Source organism: Eucyclogobius newberryi, unplaced genomic scaffold (genome assembly GCF_026437365.1).
Source record: "Eucyclogobius newberryi isolate DKJ021-1_F unplaced genomic scaffold, fEucNew1.0.hap1 SCAF_5, whole genome shotgun sequence".
Taxonomy (NCBI): Eukaryota; Metazoa; Chordata; class Actinopteri; order Gobiiformes; family Gobiidae; genus Eucyclogobius; species Eucyclogobius newberryi.
Window position 1 is genome coordinate 14062012 of NW_027316167.1, and position 20285 is coordinate 14082296.

A 20285-nucleotide genomic window follows, 5' to 3' on the forward strand; every position below is an offset into this window, starting at 1 on the left:
CACTTATTTTCCCCTCGATAATAAAAGATGTTCTATAATAATCTCTGTAGGTTTTTCTTTCCCTGACGGCATAGTGGTGTGGCCCCTGGAGTTTGGCGATAAGGCTGCTGTGAAATATAATTAGCACTAAGCCATGGTGGAACTGACTTCATTATAGAGTACTTGTACTACTAAGAGTTTAGAGCAGTGGTTCTCAAACTTTTTTATTCTGGCAAACCACTTTTTCTAATTCGTCAGGGACAATGGGTAATGGGTAGTTTCCCTCCCAATATGCTGATTGAGAAAATGACAACAAGTTTCATAAGAAATTGACCTGGTGAAGTGTACTTTGTTGGAAGTTTGTAGGAAATTAAAAGTAAGTATTATTTTATGGAGTCAGATTTATCTGACCCTAAGAAACATTTGGCTTGCTTAGTTGAATTAGTTGAGTGTCATTCAGGTTCTACTATTGATAGGCCATTCTCACAACCGTCATCATGCACTGCACTAAATATGTCTGTATTACCAACAGACAGTGAAGCACAACAAAAAGGCTAGAGAAAATGTATGACATTAGATAGTTTCCCAGGTTGACTGTGAGTGAGGAAGGGGCCAAGGCACGGCACACGTTTGATTATTGAACACATTAAAATCAGAAAGTGATTTCAAGCAAACTGAATGCTCAAAAATTGACTGAAGTGTTGTAAATTGTGCTTCTTGTGTGTGCACCCTGATGGAAAGGAGCAGTGGACCTACATAGAGAATGTGATGCGAGACAACAGTGAATGTCTCTAATGAAAAAGCAATTGTGTTGCATGATAGAGCGATGTAACGCATTGTTCTTTTTAATTTTGATAATCCCCCGTCACATTTTATTATTGTAATTTAACACTCTTGTGTGCATGTGTCTGTCACCTGCTTCATGCTCCCGGGCCGGAGTCAGCTCCCACTTAGGCCACTTTTTTTTTTTTTTATATTTTAAAATCCTTGCACAGCTTTTGCAGACAGTTTTCTTTTCTTAGAAGGGAGCGCTTTGCATTGAAGTGGCCTTATTGGTATGCAGATATTGAATAAAATAGTTCTCTACATCTATACTAGTCCAACCACAGGAAAAGAGCCATTAGCAGACAACAACAGAGCGGGCAATGCTCTTTTGCCCTGGGCGCGTGTTCGATGAGCTGTAGATCCACTCGTCCCAAAAAGTTTTCCAAAGCACCATTGCTTGTAAGTGCCCAGCTGTACTTTGGAGTCTCGTTGACTAAGAGGATCATTTGCTAATAGGCAGCAGTAGTTGGAACTTTGAAATGGGCCGAACGAACCCATGACAGGCGCCAGTGTCGGTGTCACACTATTTTTCTTATTGTCACTACGTGATGTGAGCACTTTTCGACCGTCACGCAAAATATCTTAACCGCTGCTACCCCGGGCGTGCCCGTCGCTATGGCCGAGGCAGCCAGTGGGTCGGCACTAGATCATACACTCCTAACTGATTCTGACTACCATGAGTTAGGAGTGTATGATCTAGTGCCGACCAACCCGGTCTGCACGCTAATAAAATGTGAGGATCTGCAAACATGGATGCGCCCAAAGGTAAAACGAAACCTATCAAAAGTGCAGCAATTTTCATATCTTACGATCCCCACAGATTATTTTTTCCCGCAGCTTTTGGATTCTCTCTCACAATTTGACATTCTTGAAACGTACGGCCAATAAATATGCGATAAAATGTTTAAGGTCGGGTTTTGAAATTCAGATGTTACCGGAAACACTTTTTTTTTTTTTTTTTTTGGCCTTAGTAGCAACTACCAGTGTTGTGAGGCTGAAATAATTTTTGAAGGGATGCGCATACAATTACTAGCATTCGTGCTAGTAATTTTATGCGCAACCCTTCAAAAATTATTTCAGCACGTTTTCTGCAGGTGTAGCCGCAGAGTATTTCCCTTCAAAAGTACTAATTGAAAACTGGTAGCGCTCTTAACTGGCTTTTCTTCTTCCACTCCTCTTGGAGTAGGGCTGGGTATTGCCAAGACCCTCGCGATACGATACGTATCCCGATACAGGGGTCGCGATGCGATACGTATCCCGATACTTGTATGTCCCGATACAATTCCCTCATTACGATACATATCCCGATACTTTTTTGAAAAAAGGGTCTTAAAGTTTACCAAATGGGCATTTGTTTTATTCCGGATAAGAAAATGCATGAATTTTCATGTTTATCCACAAAGCTTATGCAAAGAACACATTCAAGTAAAGTTGCCAAATAATTGGCAAGGTCTGTGTAATGTGTGTGATGTGTGGAGTCTGTTGACCCTCTGTTTGTGTCTTTTTGTTGTTGTTTTGGTCTTAAAATCCCGTTTATTCGGGTCGGGTCGGGCTCGGCACTAAGCTAAGTTGCGCTAGCGCGGAAGTGGCCACGGCTAACGCTAAGCTAACAGGCGCTCCAGCGGGGCCCTGTTGGATAGTTGTAATGTTTAACCGCTTGGTTTTATTGTTTAACCGTTCGGTTTATGTAGTGTAGAGTAGGGAAGATGTGTGTGATGTTGTTGTCAGGTTTGTGTCCGGTGTTTTGCCTCCGGTTCGGCTGTTGTGGTGGCCTCGGGGCTGTGTTAGCTCCGGGGCTAAAATGGCGGGCTCGGGGCTAAGTTAGCTCCGGGGCTGCGTTGAATTTGTATAAAATAAAGGGGTGAAAGGAATGAAATAAATAAAAAAGGAAATCAAATAGAATGGAAAAAGGAGGCGTGTAACAGTAGCAACGTTTCGAGCCAAAAGCTCTTCTTCAGGCCTGTGTACACGCTGGCGCACGGTGTGTGTCTGTCTCAGTAGATCCGCGCTGTTTACCGCCCTCTACAGGAGGGAGCTTCTAAACGGCCGCCCGGACAATTTTTAATAAATTAACGTTATTGAAAAGTATCGATACGGCGACTCCGTATCGGAGCCCGTGACGATATATCGCCGTATCTTTATTTTGAACACAGCCCTGTCTTGGAGTGGTACCGTTTCAGACACTGCAGATACCTATAAATCTGGATGCTCCTCAACTGCCTGGAGGAATGCTCTCTGCTCTAGATGAATGGCTCCTTATCTGCCTATATGAATCGTCTTGCTGATGAACCACCCTCCTTCCGAGTGGTTCTGGCTCAAGAGTCTATCTGCAAATGGAAGCGCATCAGCCTGTGGTCTCCTTCACTGTGGTTCACCCCAAAGTTTTGTAGTTATTTTCCTTGCCGAGAAGGACAGGGGATGTTGGAACATCTGCAAATTTCCTATGAACATTGTTTAATCAATTTTTTACTGTTGCCCTTTGAGGCAACTGCTGTTGTGATTTTGGGCGTTACAACATAAATTAAACAGTCAAAATGTATAAGAAACAGACTGGTAAGTTTAAATGTCAAGCATTATCAAGCACTTTTTTCAGAAATTCAAGCGCTTTTCCAATCGTGACAACAATGTAGTACAATTCAAGCACTTGCAAGGATTTCAAGTACCCATGCAAACCCTGTCTTTTTTTATTAAGGATAATTCACAATGTCACAATGCCCTGCCCTTTTGACACAACTATAAGCATATTAGCATGTTCACCCTAACATAGTCCTGGCTTGGTGTTGTCCAACCTTGATTTTGGTCAAAACTAGGGGTTGTGCTTTTAAAAATCATAATCGTACATCTCTTGACTCCAATCTCATGGAAAAAAAAAGAGAATTTGAAGAAAAAGTCCTCCTAAAATGTGAAAGGAAACTCAGAAGGTGGTTGAATATCAATCCCTCCATTAGGTCCTACACCTGCCGTTTGGAGCCTGGGCCATGTGTGAATGGGCTGATTAGGGTCCTCGGCTCGACATGCTGAAAACCACTTTCTATTTCACGATCCACGGGCCAGCATCTTAATACTCCAGCTAAGAAGGATATCAGGGGGGCGTGATCGGCTTAGCCTTGGCTAAAAAATGTGAAATGTACAGATATTTGACAGAGTGAAATCTTTATTATCTACAGTACATTGGTTTTATATCGAGTGGTAATATGTCTACCTTCCACTCAAGCCTCTCAGACCACTTAAGTGAGTACATATCACCAATTCTCATTTTCCGCTAGGCAAGGATTACAAAGATTACAACGTTATTAATGTGTATTGGCTTGAGGTGAATGTCCGCGCATCCCAGCCTAATACAGTCAATTTAAGTTTTACCAGCACTCCGTCTGGGCATCAATATTCAGCATGTGCTTCTGATAAAGGCCACAGCATACTCAGTATGTTGCTATAACAATGCCTTTGAGGACTTCCACAAGGTGCTTAGAGGACAAAATACTTCCAGAACAGGTTTAGAGAGGCTATTCATGTTAAAAAACAAGGTTGGATTGTTACATTAAATGTGTCCACAAGTGTATTAACAGAAAAATAACAGGAAAAAACATTAGGACGCACAATGTTGTCATTTTTTATTTATTTTTTTCATTATGACCACATGTTTTTAATATGGAAATCATATACTTTGGATAGACAGACACTGGCCAAGTAAAATTTAGAAAAAAATATTCCTTCTCAAATCTATTTTACTGGCCTTTATATCTATGGTAATATGTTAACAATTAACCACTAAATGTGTAATAAATGTATAACAATATCCTATGTATGAGATTAAAATGTACTATGAATTAAATCACTAATGCTTGTCCAATATACCGGCAATACACATTTCCAAAATGGTCAACATGAATTGGCCCCAAAAAATTTTTTTGTCACACATTTTTGTATGGCGAGAGAAAGCCGGAGCACCCGCAGAGAATTCACAGTCGCATAGAGGACATAAAGTCTCCATTAAGAGAGAACCATGTGCATCTCTATGGTAAAACATAGTCATATGTTACTGCAAAAACCCTAACAGAAAGTGGACACAAACATGCAAATGGCAGCACAGCATCCACAACCGAGGAGCTTAATATAGTATAAAAAGACATTCACATTCCATAAAGATGTAACTTTACACAAGAGACCAAGGGCGGCTGTAAACATGTTTATTTCACTGATAAAATCACCAGCGACTATAGGATTTCTTACTTACAAAAAGGCTTTGACAACTTTTCTTGCAGTTGTTGGGTGTGGTATAGCAAGATATGCACAAAAATATTAAAACGTAAATACTGTTATGTATTGAAATAGCTAGAGGATTGGGCATATCCTTTTTTTAATAAATACATTTGAAACTAGGGCTGGGCAATTAATCAAATTTGAATTGAGATTGAATTTCCGTCAAGTGTAATAGTCACTTAAATGTTTTTTTAAATGAGGGATCAAAATCCAATCATATGTCAGTAAAAGATGTGGTTTGGAGCAAGTTGACATGGGAAGTCTGTCTTATATTCATAAAATAAATACTGAAAGTATTAATACTTATTTAGATTTTGAAAAGACAATAATTGAATCAATAGATAAGATTGATCAATATGCCATATCCCGCAGCCCTATTGGAAACACTAAAAGTATTATTACAGTATTTGAATCATGATAAATTAGCTAAATATTTGACAATTTTTTGTTTGTTTGTCTCCATTGTCCTATTATCATTCAGTCCACACAAACCGGACCTAATTATGTTTTCCACTTTGTTAAGGTGCCCTCTTACTCCATCTGTTCCACTGAAGCGTGCAATAGCTCAGACATGGCCCAGGCATACACATCTTTTTACAGCACTTCAGACAGACAGGCAGGTCAATGCATACTCTTCCATCTGGACAGCCTTTTGTCTACATCTGAACCTCCAATCAAGTGTGGCAACAAGAGCGCGAGAGAGAGCACGAGAGAGAGAGAGACACGTGGCTTCCAAGTGTCCGTGTGATTGTGTACATGAATACAGAGCACAGTACATCTGTCGTCCCTGGCCTTTGAGTACCTAACATGGGACCGGCTTATAGCTCTTATATGTGCACACTATTTAAACATAAGTTTTAAGCAAACGATTTCTATGCATGTATGCAAGAGTGTGCACGCGTGGAGAGGGAGCAAGTAGGCAGTCGGTGTTGAGGAACAGAAGCTCTTTGTTCAAATCTGTCACTTTAATGAAAAGCGCAAGGGCCCTTCTTGACGTGTGGATGATACATTATGACTAACCACAGATAAATCAGCAACTTCCACTGTTTTGAAACAAGGAAGTAACGCATCAATCCTACCAGATCTGGAGACGAGAGGGGAGACCATTTCATTTTGGTTTTGTGCACAGCGGAAATGATTTAATAACCCCTCTCTTTTCTGCTTATGTCATGTCTGGGGGTAAAGCGATAAAGTGCTGACAAACAAAGTTAAAAAAAAAAAAAAGTAAAAGAGTATACTACAAAAGAACTTTGGTAGAGTGGTTTATAGAGTGCTTTCTGCCAGAATTGATGCGGACACGGGTAGACAGAAATGTGTAGTGGAATACAACCATGACTGCAGAGGCAATCTCTAGGATGCGGTCACCTGCAGTGGAATCCACATATCACACACTATAAGAGGGGGAATCAAAAAACCAAGCAGCAAAACAGCCCAACAGCACCACTCGAGTATCCCTTCCTCAAGATGCCACTGCCACTGACTGCAAGCTGGATTTTTCCTCTCTCTCCATACATCTGTCACATAAAGTCGATTGAGGAAGCAACTTTTTTGACTTTCAGTTCAACTTGACACGCTCACCCGTTTTATTTCAATGATTTTCTGCAATGCCAAGTTTGAGAAATACTAGAAGTTAGTGCGGATTACGTCAATAGGTCATACCTCCACACTATTTGCAGTTCTTACTCAACTGCCCTGTTTGTGACCAAGCAGATATTAGACACCGTGACATAAATTCAGCAAAAAGGGTCATAGAGTTGAATTGTCAGATGCATAGCACAAACGACCATCTCCAATAACTAGAGGCATGGTTTAGGGCTATAATCCTTAATGCCTTTAAGTGCAAGTGAGGGCGCCATTTTTATTCGGTATGGGATTCATTGACTTTGTGCAATGACCTTAACGTCAATTTTTAAGTGCTAGTTCTGAGCTGTATCACACATGATAATCGTTAGGTCGGGTGTCACTAAAGACTTCTGCGGTAATAGCTTCTAAAGACAGATACATCCACTTGTTCATAGATCACAGGTGCTTCGCTTAATGGGTGGTTTCAAGACAAGAGCATTACAGCCTACATGGACACTTAGCCATATACATTTAGAGTCTGTTGCTATCGGTCAGGGAGAGAGGAGCAGACCGGAAAAAGAGCAAGACTTATTTTATGACACTGAGAGACTGTAAATAAAATAGGGTTTACAATAAGCACATGCACTGTTTTTGTATGTCTCCTATACAAGTGGACAATATGGACGAAACTGAACATATCGATTTTGTTTTGCATCATCTTAATCAGGCAACATTTCAATAATGCATCCGGAATGTGCTACAATGTTCCTGTAAATGTCTTTGTTGAGGTTTAAATATCGCACACAATTAGAATGGTGCATACAATTACCAGTAACTATAACCACAGGGCAGAGTTTTAATTATGATATTCTAATATTGCATATCTCCAAAAGGACAATGACAATCTCCCACTAGTCTACAAAAGCGCGTAATAGTCTCCTTATAATCCATTGGCATCCCCTGCAATTTAACAAATTAGTGAATAAAGTAAGGAGCACTTAACAGTGTTTACCTTGCATTGCTTGTTATTTTATTATGTAGAGTTTGAAGTATGCACTGTTGATGATTGCAAAAAGACCTGCAAGGCTAAACGCAAAATGAAAACACAACAACAAAATGACCGAAGAAAACACAGAATACTAGTTGGAGATTCAGCTCCAAATGCAAGACATATATATAACCCCAAGCACTTTTTATAGCATCCCAGTAATTCTACACATACCAACAAATAAAGTCTGGTGAAATGACCAGACAGTGCCTTGGAGAGATGTTTCCAGAAGCACACAGTTAAAAAGCTATGGCCGCTTTATAGATTCAATAAGTCTATTACACCTGTGTGGCTAACCAGCATTGATCCATCATTCTGTGCAGCCCAATCCAATTTAAAGTGTTGAGAAGCCGCAGAGCCCTGAAGCCTTATCCAGACCTGAAGCTAGCTTATACCTCCATCCTCTAGAGTCTGAGGGTGCGACTGTGTATGGCAGTGGAGGTGGCCCAGGGAAATGGAAAACCTAGCTAAACACCTTACCTATTGGCTCATGTTAAAATGCGCCGTGCCAATTTGGGCAAGCTGGAGGAGAAATGGAACACGAGGAGTATTGCTGGAGCGTATGGCTGTTCTCATTATCATAGAGTAATATGCTGTACAAGTGGTATCCAGTTAATTTCTTTCTCAGGTTATGTTTAGCATTCAGCGTCAATTTAAAATAATTAATAACACAGAACATTGGAGAATATTTTATGGCCATGCATATTTTTGTATAGTGAGAGAAAGTTGGAGGAACTTGTGATTACTACGGGGGATTGAGGTCCATTAGATCTGACAATGGCAAAGCCTGAGCGACAGTAGTCGCTAACCAGCTAACTGTACAGCCTGTGCCATATAAGGGTGTATAAAGGATGTATAGGAATTTGAACCGTCAACCTTTGGATCAGAAGACAAGCACTCAGCCACTGAGCTACTTAACAATATTAAGTTTGAAAGCTATTGCAATACATTTGGTTAAAGGTGCTGTACCTTTTTTATTACAGTCTTAAACTTAGTTTAGACAATCAGTTGGATTGATCATTTTTAATTCAGTTAATTTTATTGTATTTCTGTTTCTGTAATTTCTTTGTGATTTGAATGCATTTTTCCTGCTGTGTGAAGCACTTTGAATTGCCTTGTGTATGAAATGTGCTCTACAAATAAACTTGCCTTGCCTTAAAACATAAATAAACAGAACTAGATCATTTTAAACTCTTTACAATAGTATGTGTGTTTCTCACTTACCTAATGCATTCACAGTATCCTAAATATTCACCACAATGAATTTAAAAGTGCTTTTCACAACTGTGAGGTCAAGATAAAGCCAACAAACATTAGTATGTGTACAGTGCACTTCCTGTGGAGAATAAAACACTTTATACTGTCGCATTCACAATACAAATAGAAGCAAACTCGATTGAGGACCAAAGTAGCCCCATTGTCTCTTTCTCTGAGCTGGTCTGCTTTGCAATCACAATACACTTTTGTGCAGATAGACGTATCTCCCCTTCACCTGTAGAGGCGAATTGTACAATATCAGCCAAAGGAAGGACAGAGAAACGTGAGGAACAGACAAAGAGCTCTGCCTGATCCTCAACAAACGGAATGACATCATGACATTTACCTGCACAGCATATTACTGGCTGTATATTGGCTACTTTTCCTACGTTGAAGCCAGCTTAAGTGTTATTTTGTTATGTTTGGTTCCATTTAGCTTTAAAACATTGTTACTTTTGAATTTATAATTATGTATGATCATCAGTAATTATAATTAAACCAGCCTTTGACCTGCTCCTGTTGATTTCACGTCTTTCTACGTGTCATTTGTCCTGTTATCGTTCTCACACAGGAGTGTGAGCCTCATGTGGCCCACTTCATGGTCACTTCCTGGTTTAGTTCCATTCTCAGTTCGTTCACGTTCACAATTCAGACAAATCTCGCCAGAGTTTGATTCAATTGGACTGAGACTGACCTTTCCGAACGGACCAGAGTTTGCTTCTTGGGCGTTCACAATTACTCAAAACGAATTACCCAAACAAACCAACCAATCAGTCAGGCAAATGATCTTGATTCAAATCAAAAGTAAGCAAGTGCAGATAAAGAACTTTGGTCTCATTTTCACCCAAACAGATGCTTTTACAATACATCTAGATTTTACTTTTTAACATGCAAAAAAAATTGGTACAGGCCGTTAAAATATTTGTGTGGAGTCTACTGTGTAAAAAATACAAGGTGGCTCTATCAGAGTCAAACAAAGTTGCCAATAATGTACCAAGAAAAGTAGTAAAAAGAAAAGTAAAAAATTAGGAATTAGGAACTCTTTGCAAGCACACACCACAAGACACTTTTTTTATTATATTCTTCACAGCATGATAATCATACTCATAATGTCTATGAAGCACTGCAGCAGTAATCAAACTACCAAAGTCGACCAGGGGGAGCAACAGCGATTGGCCATCTGATTTGTCTCTGCTGACAATAATGACACATTCAGTCCCATCACCCTCAGCGCAAAAGCTTAATGGCCGCACCGTGCAAAGTAGTGACTGACCATTCAAATCTCCCTTTTTCCACTAATTGCAATGTCTTGTGGAGCAGATGTTGAGTTTTAGTTATTTTTGCTGCACGGCTGGAGGAAAGGAACACCCCTGTGATCAATTATTGAAAAGTATTTAAAACAGTAGGAAAAGGAAAAGGCAGTCAGCTGGTGTGGAAGTAAAACAGCTGTTTAAATGCTTTTGAGGTGACTGAGCCTAAAGACAACATCCAGACTGCAGCCAAACTCTGGACACTAAGGGGAACATTAAAACATAAAATGTGAAATATAGCACAGGCAAAGTGATCTCCTTATACAGAGGTTGAAGTCAATATAAATTGGGCCACAACACACAAACTAACTACGAAACTAACCAGCTGGAAATATCCATGTTTGAGTATTCACTGTAATTGTGTTATCTATGTTGGTATATTGACCTAATTATAGTATGTAATAAGAGTATAAGGAATTAATACAATGTATTCATATTTAATAATAATAGTAGAGTAATATATCAAAATAATATTGTGAATGTTGCGTGAGAATATGCACAATTTGAATACTGAGTATATTGTTTAAGGTAAAAATGCTACAGAAAGCACTGATTAAAAAACAACACCACAGTTTTAAACTTTAAATGGTGATATTTCTGAACTTTTTTAAATTATTTTTATAGACCTTTCATATTTGTCTGATAATAAAATTCAGCTAATATGTTTAAAGACATGTTTTAGTGCATTTCTGATGGATTGACATGATATGAGAAAAAAAAAAAAAAAAAAAAAAAACATTGTTATTTTTTGTCAATATTGCCCACCTCTAAATACATAACACTGTCCATTCATCCAAGGCTTGGGACAGACAGAAAGAGTAGCATGAGCTCTTTAATCTTTGCCATTACATTTTCATTATCTAGAGCACAGAAATCACTGAACCATTTTTGTTTCACTACTAAAGGATTTAAGGAAAGACTAGAGTTGCTGAGACAATCAAACAGTTGCATTGAAAGGAAAAGGTCTTTGTACCTTAATTAAACATTTCTGTTCATCCTTTGGTAAACAAATACAACCAAAATGGAGCAGCATCACTTAATTTATGGTGCAAATAAACTTTAAATATATCAACTACCACCTTTCTCACTTAAGGAGTAAGCAATTTAGGCTCAAGTCTCAAGTGAGGTGGAAGGAGGGAAGGGAAATGGGCGAAAAAAGGGTGCGCCAGAAGAAGTGGAGAAAAACTCCACACCAGTAACAAGCAATTATGTTTGGGGAGGGCCATTGTCAGGCCATAACAGCATAGAGGGAGACAGCGGAGATATGGGCTGGTAGGGAAATGAGTGTTGTTTAGGGGGCAGATGGCAGAGAGGGGGAAATTAAGATGAATGGGCGCCGAGCGGGCTGAGCTGGTGCTGGGCAGAGAAAAGTAATTAGCCGTGTTTGCACTGGGAGGCTGGCAGTGACAGGGTAAAGCCGCGAGCCGCGTTCATCAACAAACCGTGTTTAAGGCTGCCAGAAGGGGGCGGCGGTGCCAGTGAGTGCCTAGCACCTTTCACATGCATCCCACTGCGAGGGCTGTTTGAGACAACAGAAAGAAGATGGTCCTTAAACAGGATTTAATTTTACTTTAATCCCCTGTTCAAACAATACAGGTCTGGGGCCGTCTGCAAGGCAAAGCTGAGAGGGGCATTTCCTCCACAAGGATGAGCTGCTGAAAAGAAAATATTTTCTATTTTCCTTCAGGAAATATATCCCTATTGTTTTATGACTGTATACATACATCAAAGTCTCACTGAGGACTGTTAAACACACCATGTGGTTACTGTTATTGCAAATGAGGTAAACACTGCAGCTTCTATACAACTAACAAAGCCTATTACAAACAAGCAAAGTGATCGGTTTGACAACTAAAGTCTAGATAATTACAGAGGGTTAATATGAAGTAAGCACAATCTATTTGTATAGCACCTTTCACCGACAAAAGTTACAAAGTGCATCACAAAAACACAGAATAACTCACTGTTCTTGTGTTGCACCTTTGGTTTCATCTTAATATCAATACAAACACTTTGGTTAAGCTGTGGCACTTGGCCAGTTTGACCACTTGCCTTAAAACCAATTCAACAAATGTATTTATTAAAACATGCACAGAATTGTGCATGGTTTGATTCTTAACAAATAGCTTGAAGCAATCAAATGTTTCTAGATCTGACCTGTCAGCAGTCTCAGTTATCAGAGCATCTCTTGTATAATGCCAGCGTCAGACATTTTCCTGCACTTTCCTCTCTGCAGGTTTAGTTCACTTTCATCCTAATTTATCTGTCATCATTCATCACAAACGGGTTTTTGTGCTACTTACCCAAAGGTAAGTTGATCATAACACAGTAATGGTTGCTCACAGCGTCACAGGCCTTCAGCTCTCAGATTATCAGAGTCTCAGTGTATGCAGCTCAAGCGATATTTCTTCCTCACATCATTTCTTTCCATTTCTGATGTTACAGCCACCTCGATCAGTCTCTTTCCTCCCACCCTGTAGATCTCCCTCCCCCACGCCCCTTTCCAATCTAATTTCAGATAAGTTGTAGAAGAACAACAGTGCAAGGCCCTTTATCATTGCCATCAATGATGTGGGTGGATTAAGCGTGAATAATTCTGTTCTTGTGCGCCTGCACCGGGCCTACTGGAATTGCAATTACAAGTAATCAGAAGTAATAGGGTTACAGTGTCATTTTTTAAGTCCCTCAGTGGTGATTGAAGAAAACACTTGACAAGAGAAGAAAATGGCTGTAAATCAAACCACTGTTAAACAATGTATTAACAATGATAATGAACAGCACAGGGGAATGCAGTTATCTTATAACTGACTCTGCGTACTGCTTCGATTCTTGCACGTTACATTAATGAAGAGAAAATAATTTCCCATACTTCAAAGCTATGAACTTTGAGAGGCCACTGCATTGCACACAACTAAGCAACAAGAAGAAGGTGGTACCTGCGGCATTGGGGGGAACAAAATGCACCAAAAAGACTTTTCAAGGTCCACATACCTCAAACGGCTTTAGCTGCGGCCGCTTGCACTTTAGAAAGAGTACAAACAAGGACAAAGAGAATGAAAAGGAGCGAATAGATTGCTGGACACATAAGGAAGCAGCAAACAAAATGTGACGGGGTATATGCATTACACTGCAGAAATATTAAAAAGACACATTTGAGCAGCGGAGAAAGACAAAAGCGGTCAACATGCGCGCAAGCTTTATGTGCTTTTAAAGGTTTGTCTTTACCGTAGCTGACAGGTATGAGAACCTGCCTGAAAGAGCCAGGGCTGATGGTCATCTGCTGGTTTTCTGCACAGAAACAATTCCCATTTACGACGAGAGCAGTGGAAACATAACGGAATGCCAGAAATGGTACCAGCTCAAGAGCCTGTAAAGTACATATTGTGCTTGCCCTTCTATGGCACACTCCAGTTGATGAAATAACATCTGAATAAAAAAATCTATGTAGAAAAGTGCAAATACTTCTACTTAACATTGGCAGTATAATCCCTGCCGAGATGCATTTTGTGGATGGCAATTCTTTCACAGAATTCAGGCACAATGCGGAATGTTATTTGTCAACGATCATACTATACCTCAGATCATATCCTTAGAAAAACATTTAGTTCTTATCTTATTTAATTTGATGTTTTCTTCTGTAGTAAAGAATGAATGGATTGTGGGTGTATGACCTTTACAGAGTTGTGTCTGAAAGTAGGTGGAACACGCGAGTCTCACCTTTGGGTCGCGGCGCTCGCTTCCTGCGGTCTCTGAATGCAGCTCCAGACTGTAGGGCTTCCAGCAAACTATCCATCACTCCTGTCTCATCGTTCTCTGCAAAACCCAGTGTGGAAAATAATGAGTGGGTTAGAACAAAAAAGGAGAGTAAAACAGACAATCAGATGAGATGGAGCAGAAACACCTGCAATGATAGAAAACCTGAAGGCATAACTTTGGATAACAAGAACTCAGTGGGGGTATAGAGAAAACCTTTTTTATCAAATCCACAATATTGTTTCACTCTGCAAAATAGGACAGACTCTTGTAATTCACTTGTTGCCTTGCAGCACAAGTGTCATTACAATTATATAGTACAGTTTTGAATGTTGTGGTATTGTGAAAAATGTTTTCCAGACTATGATGTTCCAGCGTTTGAATGATGACAAAATAATAAATGCAAAAAGGTTATGGAGAATGAGGACTTGAGACAGCAGTTGTTTAAAAAAAAATATTTTATTTAATTATTTTGCTGTCATTGTAGCACTTCTTTTTGGACGTTTGGAGTCTCAAGAGCTGTAACTCATTAAGTTTAATATAAAGATAACTTTCTAAAATATTGTGGCAATTTTATCTTGGAGCTCTTGTGGCACGTAATTATTGGTGGCATTACTGTCCCCAAGTACAGCATAATGCTACTACAGGGAATCACTTAAAAGGCTCTTAAAAAGTATTATAATCAACTGAATCTCTGCACTTGCAATGGATCACTGATGACATCATCAGATACAACAGAACTTATTTAATTTTGCACAGCCCTAAAATGAATGATAATGCTACATTATTAAGGATGTAGCATGTGAAATGGCACTGCCTAGTACATCACAACTATATAAATCTTGCAATATTGGAAATAATTGATATTACGAGAACTATATCACAACAACACCAACGTCCTTCATATGAAAGAAATGTACAGGTTATTTATTATTGAAATGCAAAAAAGGACATTCTCGCAGTCATGATGAGTCATCAATTCCTAATTTAACTGTATTGGTTGTTGTTTAGTTTCTTTTGCCACAGGCAAATAAATGAATGTACGTTTTATTTCTTAAGTATATTTGAATATTACAATAATATTGTTATCACAATACTAAACAGTTTTCACAAATCTTGCAGCCTTAATATTAAGCCCAGATGATGCTAAAACATGTACTACGCCTTTGAAGAACTTTGAAGTTGCAGAGGCTTGAAAACTAAAGTATGCTTCCTGGTTTTTTCAATGTGTTTACCGTCGGAGCTGTCTGACAAAAATATGAGGTCCTCAGTTTGCTGTAGGAAACCAATGCAATAGAGCCGGGGAGAGGGAGCGCTTTGCAGATATGACATGTAAATCATGGCCTGTGTTGGTACAGTGGAAAACTCAAGCACTCAGGACACTTGAGTGATGGACTGGGGTTGGTAATTCTCAGTGAAAACAGCTTCCAGTGCATGTGCAGCAAAATAGATAGCAGGTATAAAAGAATTCTCCCAGACAAGACGCTTTGTCAATACAAAAGTATGGCTCTGTGTATTTTTCATGCAAAGGTGAGCAGCGTTTCCTTACAATGCATCTATTGTGTTGCCAATGTAACAGAGGTGTCATCTAACTGACACGGAGGTTACATCCGTCATTTCATTTCTTTATGTTTGAAATTCTATTTTGTTTGTGTGTATGCATTTTGTTGTGATGGCAAATATATATATATATATATATATATATAAAAAAAAAAAAAAAAACATTGTTGTACTGTATACCATAAAGATGTATTCCCTGGGTGTGATGTGTTTTGTTCTGATCAAGTTTGACAATGTTTCCCATCCCAATTATGTATTTTTTTTCTACTTTGTGTCAGAAAAGTCTTGCCATTCATTTTGTTGTTATTTTTGTGCATATTAATATTGAAAATAATGAATCAAAATAATGAAGAAATTGTCTCTCCTAAATGTTAGTTTAAAGGTTGAATGGACGATTTTTTTGGGCCCAAATCGGAGTCTTATTTCCTCGTGGCGTGGACTGCCAATTAGTCCTGCCACGTATCAATCATAAATTGATACCGCTCACCTGCAGCCGCGTGCGGGTCGTCCCCCGAGAGCAGCACGGTTCCGCAAGTCTAAGCGCATTGATTTATCATAATATAGTTCCCTCAGTGTACGGGACAAAATTAGGACGGAGATAGACTGTTCGAGCTTTCTCATAAGAGACGGAAAACTACGGGAGACGAGACGTGCGATGCGATCCGTCGCGCTAATAAACAAACGCACGTGTGTGTTGTATCAGTCCGCACGGGGGAGTGCGCATGCGCACTTCTGCCTGCGTTCTCAAATCGCCGAAAAATCGTCCATTGCGCCTTTAAGCTTCTTACTTGCTATGTCAAACAGTTGAACAAGTCTGTATTTTTGCCAGTCCAAAACCTGGGTAAAGAGGTTTGTCTCAGAAAGGTATCTAAAATTAATGCCAAGTTTGCATATAATCAAAACACAATAGGAGAAGGGTTGTCAATGCCCAGATAAAAAAATGAGAGGAAAACAACAACCTCCATCCATCTCCATCCATCTTCTGCCGCTTTATCCGGGGCCGGGTCGCGGGGGCAGCAGTCTGAGCAGGAACTCCCAGACTTCCTTCTCCCCAGACACTTCCTCTAACTCCTCCGGGGGGATCCCGAGGCGTTCCCAGGCCAGCCGAGAGACATAGTCTCTCCAGCGTGTCCTGGGTCTTCCCCGGGGCCTCTTCCCGGTGGGACATGCCTGAAACACCTCCCGAGGGAGGCGCCCAGGAGGCATCCGAAACAGATGCCCGAGCCACCTCAGCTGGCTCCTCTCGACGTGGAGGAGCAGCGGCTCTACTCCGAGCTCCCCCCGTGTGGCCGAGCTCCTCACCTTATCTCTAAGGGAGCGCCCAGCCACACGGCGGAGGAAACTCATTTCGACCGCTTGTATCCGCGATCTTGTTCTTTCGGTCACTACCCAAAGCTCATGACCATAGGTGAGGGTAGGAACGAAGACCGACCGGTAAATAGAGAGCTTTGCCTTTCGGCTCAGCTCCCTCTTTACCACAACGGTCCGATGCAGCGACTGCATCACTGCAGCCGCTGCACCGATCCGCCTGTCGATCTCACGCTCCATCCTTCCCTCACTCGTGAACAAGACCCCGAGATACTTGAACTCCTCCACTTGGGGCAAGGACACCCCACCCACCTGGAGAGGGCAAGCCACCTTTTTCCGGTCGAGAACCATGGCCTCGGATTTGGAGGTGCTGATTCTCATCCCAGCCGCTTCACACTCGGCTGCAAACCGTCCCAGTGCATGTTGCAGGTCCGGGTTTGATGGAGCCATCAGGACAACATCGTCTGCAAACAGCAGAGATGAGATCCTGTGGTCCCCAAACCGGACACCCTCCGACCCCTGACTGCGCCTAGAAATTCTGTCCATAAAAATTATGAACAGAACCGGTGACAAAGGGCAGCCCTGGCGGAGTCCAACATGCACTGGGAACAGGTCTGACTTACTGCCGGCAATGCGAACACAGCTCCTACTCCGGTCATACAGGGACCGGACAGCCCTGAGCAAAGGGCCCCGGACACCGTACTCCCGGAGCACCCCCCAAAGGACACCCCGAGGGACACGGTCGAAAGCCTTCTCCAGATCCACAAAGCACATATGGACTGGTTGGGCAAACTCCCATGAACCCTCGAGCACCCGATGGAGGGTATAGAGCTGGTCCAGTGTTCCACGACCGGGACGAAAACCACTCTGCTCCTCCTGAATCCGAGGTTCGATTATCGGTCGGATTCTCCTCTCCAGTACCTTGGAATAGACCTTACCCGGGAGGCTGAGGAGTGTGATCCCTCTGTAGTTGGAACACACCCTCCGGTCCCCCTTCTTGAACAGAGGGACCACCACCCCGGTCTGCCAGTCCAGAGGCACGGTCCCCGAACGCCACGCGATGTTGCAGAGACGTGTCAACCAAGACAGTCCTACAACATCCAGATACTTTAGGTACTCAGGGCGGATCTCATCCACCCCCGGAGCCCTGCCACCGAGGAGTTTGCGAACAACCTCAGTGACTTCAGCTTGGGTGATGGATGAGCAAGCCACCGAGTCCCCGGTCTCCACTTCCTCTTCGGAAGACGTGACTGAGGGATTAAGGAGATCCTCAAAGTATTCCTTCCACCGTCCAACGACATCCCCAGTTGAGGTCAGCAGGCCTCCACCCGCACCGTAAACGGTGTTGGTGAGACACTGCTTCCCCCTCCTGAGGCGCCGGACGGTTTGCCAGAATTTCTTTGGTGCCGACCGATAGTCCTCCTCCATGGCCTCCCCGAACTCCTCCCAGGCCCGGGTTTTTGCCTCTGCGACAGCACGAGCCGCGGCTCGCTTGGCCTGCCGATACCCGTCGATGACCTCCGGAGACCTACAAGCCAGAGTGGCCTGATAGGCCTCCTTCTTCAGTCTGACGGCATCCCTTACTTCCGGTGTCCACCACCGGGTTCGGGGGTTGCCGCCACGACAGGCACCGGAGACCTTGCGACCACAGCTCCGAGCAGCCGCATCAACAATGGAGGCGGAGAACATGGTCCACTCTGACTCAATGTCCCCAACCTCCCCCGGGACATGGGAGAAGCTCTCCCGGAGGTGCGAGTTGAATACCCTACTGACAGAGGGCTCCACTAGACGTTCCCAACAGACCCTCACAATGCGCTTGGGTCTGCCAAGTCTGTCCGGCTTCCTCCTCCGCCAGCGGATCCAACTCACCACCAGGTGGTGATCGGTTGACAACTCTGCCCCTCTCTTCACCCGAGTGTCCAAGACACGCGGCCGGAGGTCTGATGACACGACAACAAAGTCGATCATTGACCTCCGGCCTAGGGTGTCCTGGTGCCATGTGCACTGATGGACACCCTTGTGCTTGAACATGGTGTTCGTTATGGACAATCCGTGGCTAGCACAGAAGTCCAATAACTGAACACCGCTCGGGTTCAGATCGGGGAAGCCGTTCTTCCCGATCACCCCTCTCCAGGTGTCACTGTCATTGCCCACGTGGGCGTTGAAGTCCCCCAGTAGAACAACGGAGTCCCCGGTCGGTGCACTGTCCAGTACCCCTCCCAAGGACTCCAAGAAGGCCGGGTACTCTGCACTGCTGTTCGGCCCGTAGGCCGCCACAACAGTGAGAGACCTGTCCCCCACCCGAAGGCGGAGGGACGCGACCCTCTCGTTCACCGGGGTAAACTCCAACACGTGGCGGCTGAGCTGAGGGGCTATCAGCAAGCCCACACCAGCCCGCCGCCTCTCCCCGCGGGCAACACCAGAGAAGTGGAGCGTCCAGCCCCTCTCGAGGAGATGGGTTCCAGAGCCCAAACTGTGCGTGGAGGTGAGGCCGACTATATCTAGTCGGTATCGCTCAACCTCCCGCACAAGCTCAGGCTCTTTCCCCCCCAGCGAGGTGACATTCCATGTCCCCAGAGTTAGTCTCTGTGTCTGGAGATCTGGTCGCCGAGGCCCCTGCCGTCGACTGCCGCCCAGATCTCTCTGCACCGGCCCCTTATGGATCCTCCTGCGGGTGGTGGGCCCAAGGGAGGGCGGCCCCACGTCGCTCTTTCGGGCTGTGCCCGGCCGGGCCCCGTGGGGTAAGACCCGGCCACCAGGCGCTCGCCATGGAGCACCCATCCCAGGCCTGGCTCCAGGATGGGGCCCCGGTGACGCCGATCCGGGCGACGTAAACGGCCTTGTTCGTGTCGTCGTCATAAGAGGCTTCTGAACCGATCTTTGTCTGACCCGTCACCTAGGACCTGTTTGCCTTGGGAGACCCTACCAGGGGCATGAAGCCCCCGACAACATAGCTCCCGGGATCATTCGGGCACTCAAACCCCTCCACCACGTTAAGGTGTCGGTTCAAGGAGAGGGGCCGAGTCAGAGAGTCCTTCCTCTAAACAACAACCTGAGCTAGATAAGTCTTTTGAGCAGGAATTGATACTATGAAAGGTCTTTCATAGTAGGCAGACCTTGGATAAACACGTGGTAACATTTTAGAAATTGAATTATTATGTGAAGGGGTGGGAAATATTGATTCAAATGAATCTCTCAATGTTTTTTGAGTATTCTGATAATGATATTCAGAACATATGTCAATCCAACAGAACTTTCCTAAAAAGTCCAAGGTTTAAAGTGAAATGTCGGTAAAATTAACATACATGTTTTCAATGTTCTTTTTACTATAAACTATGTACTAATGCACTCAAATTTTGCATAACTTCAACCAACATTAACAATATTATCTACATTTTTATATATTTCCAACCCCTAAGTGT

The 20285-nt window shown here is 42.7% G+C and overlaps 1 protein-coding gene across 1 annotated transcript in view; it reads right to left on the minus strand.

Moving 5' to 3' along the window:
- Positions 1–20285, minus strand: part of LOC140381587 (protein diaphanous homolog 3-like) — a 192132-nt gene that overhangs the window by 66387 nt on the left and 105460 nt on the right. Inside the window, exons 27-28 of the mRNA XM_072465652.1 lie at positions 13960–14055; positions 13468–13530 (exon numbers count right to left, since the gene is read on the minus strand). Of these exons, the coding sequence (XP_072321753.1) occupies positions 13468–13530; positions 13960–14055 (159 nt within the window). The remainder of the gene's footprint in view (positions 1–13467; positions 13531–13959; positions 14056–20285) is intronic.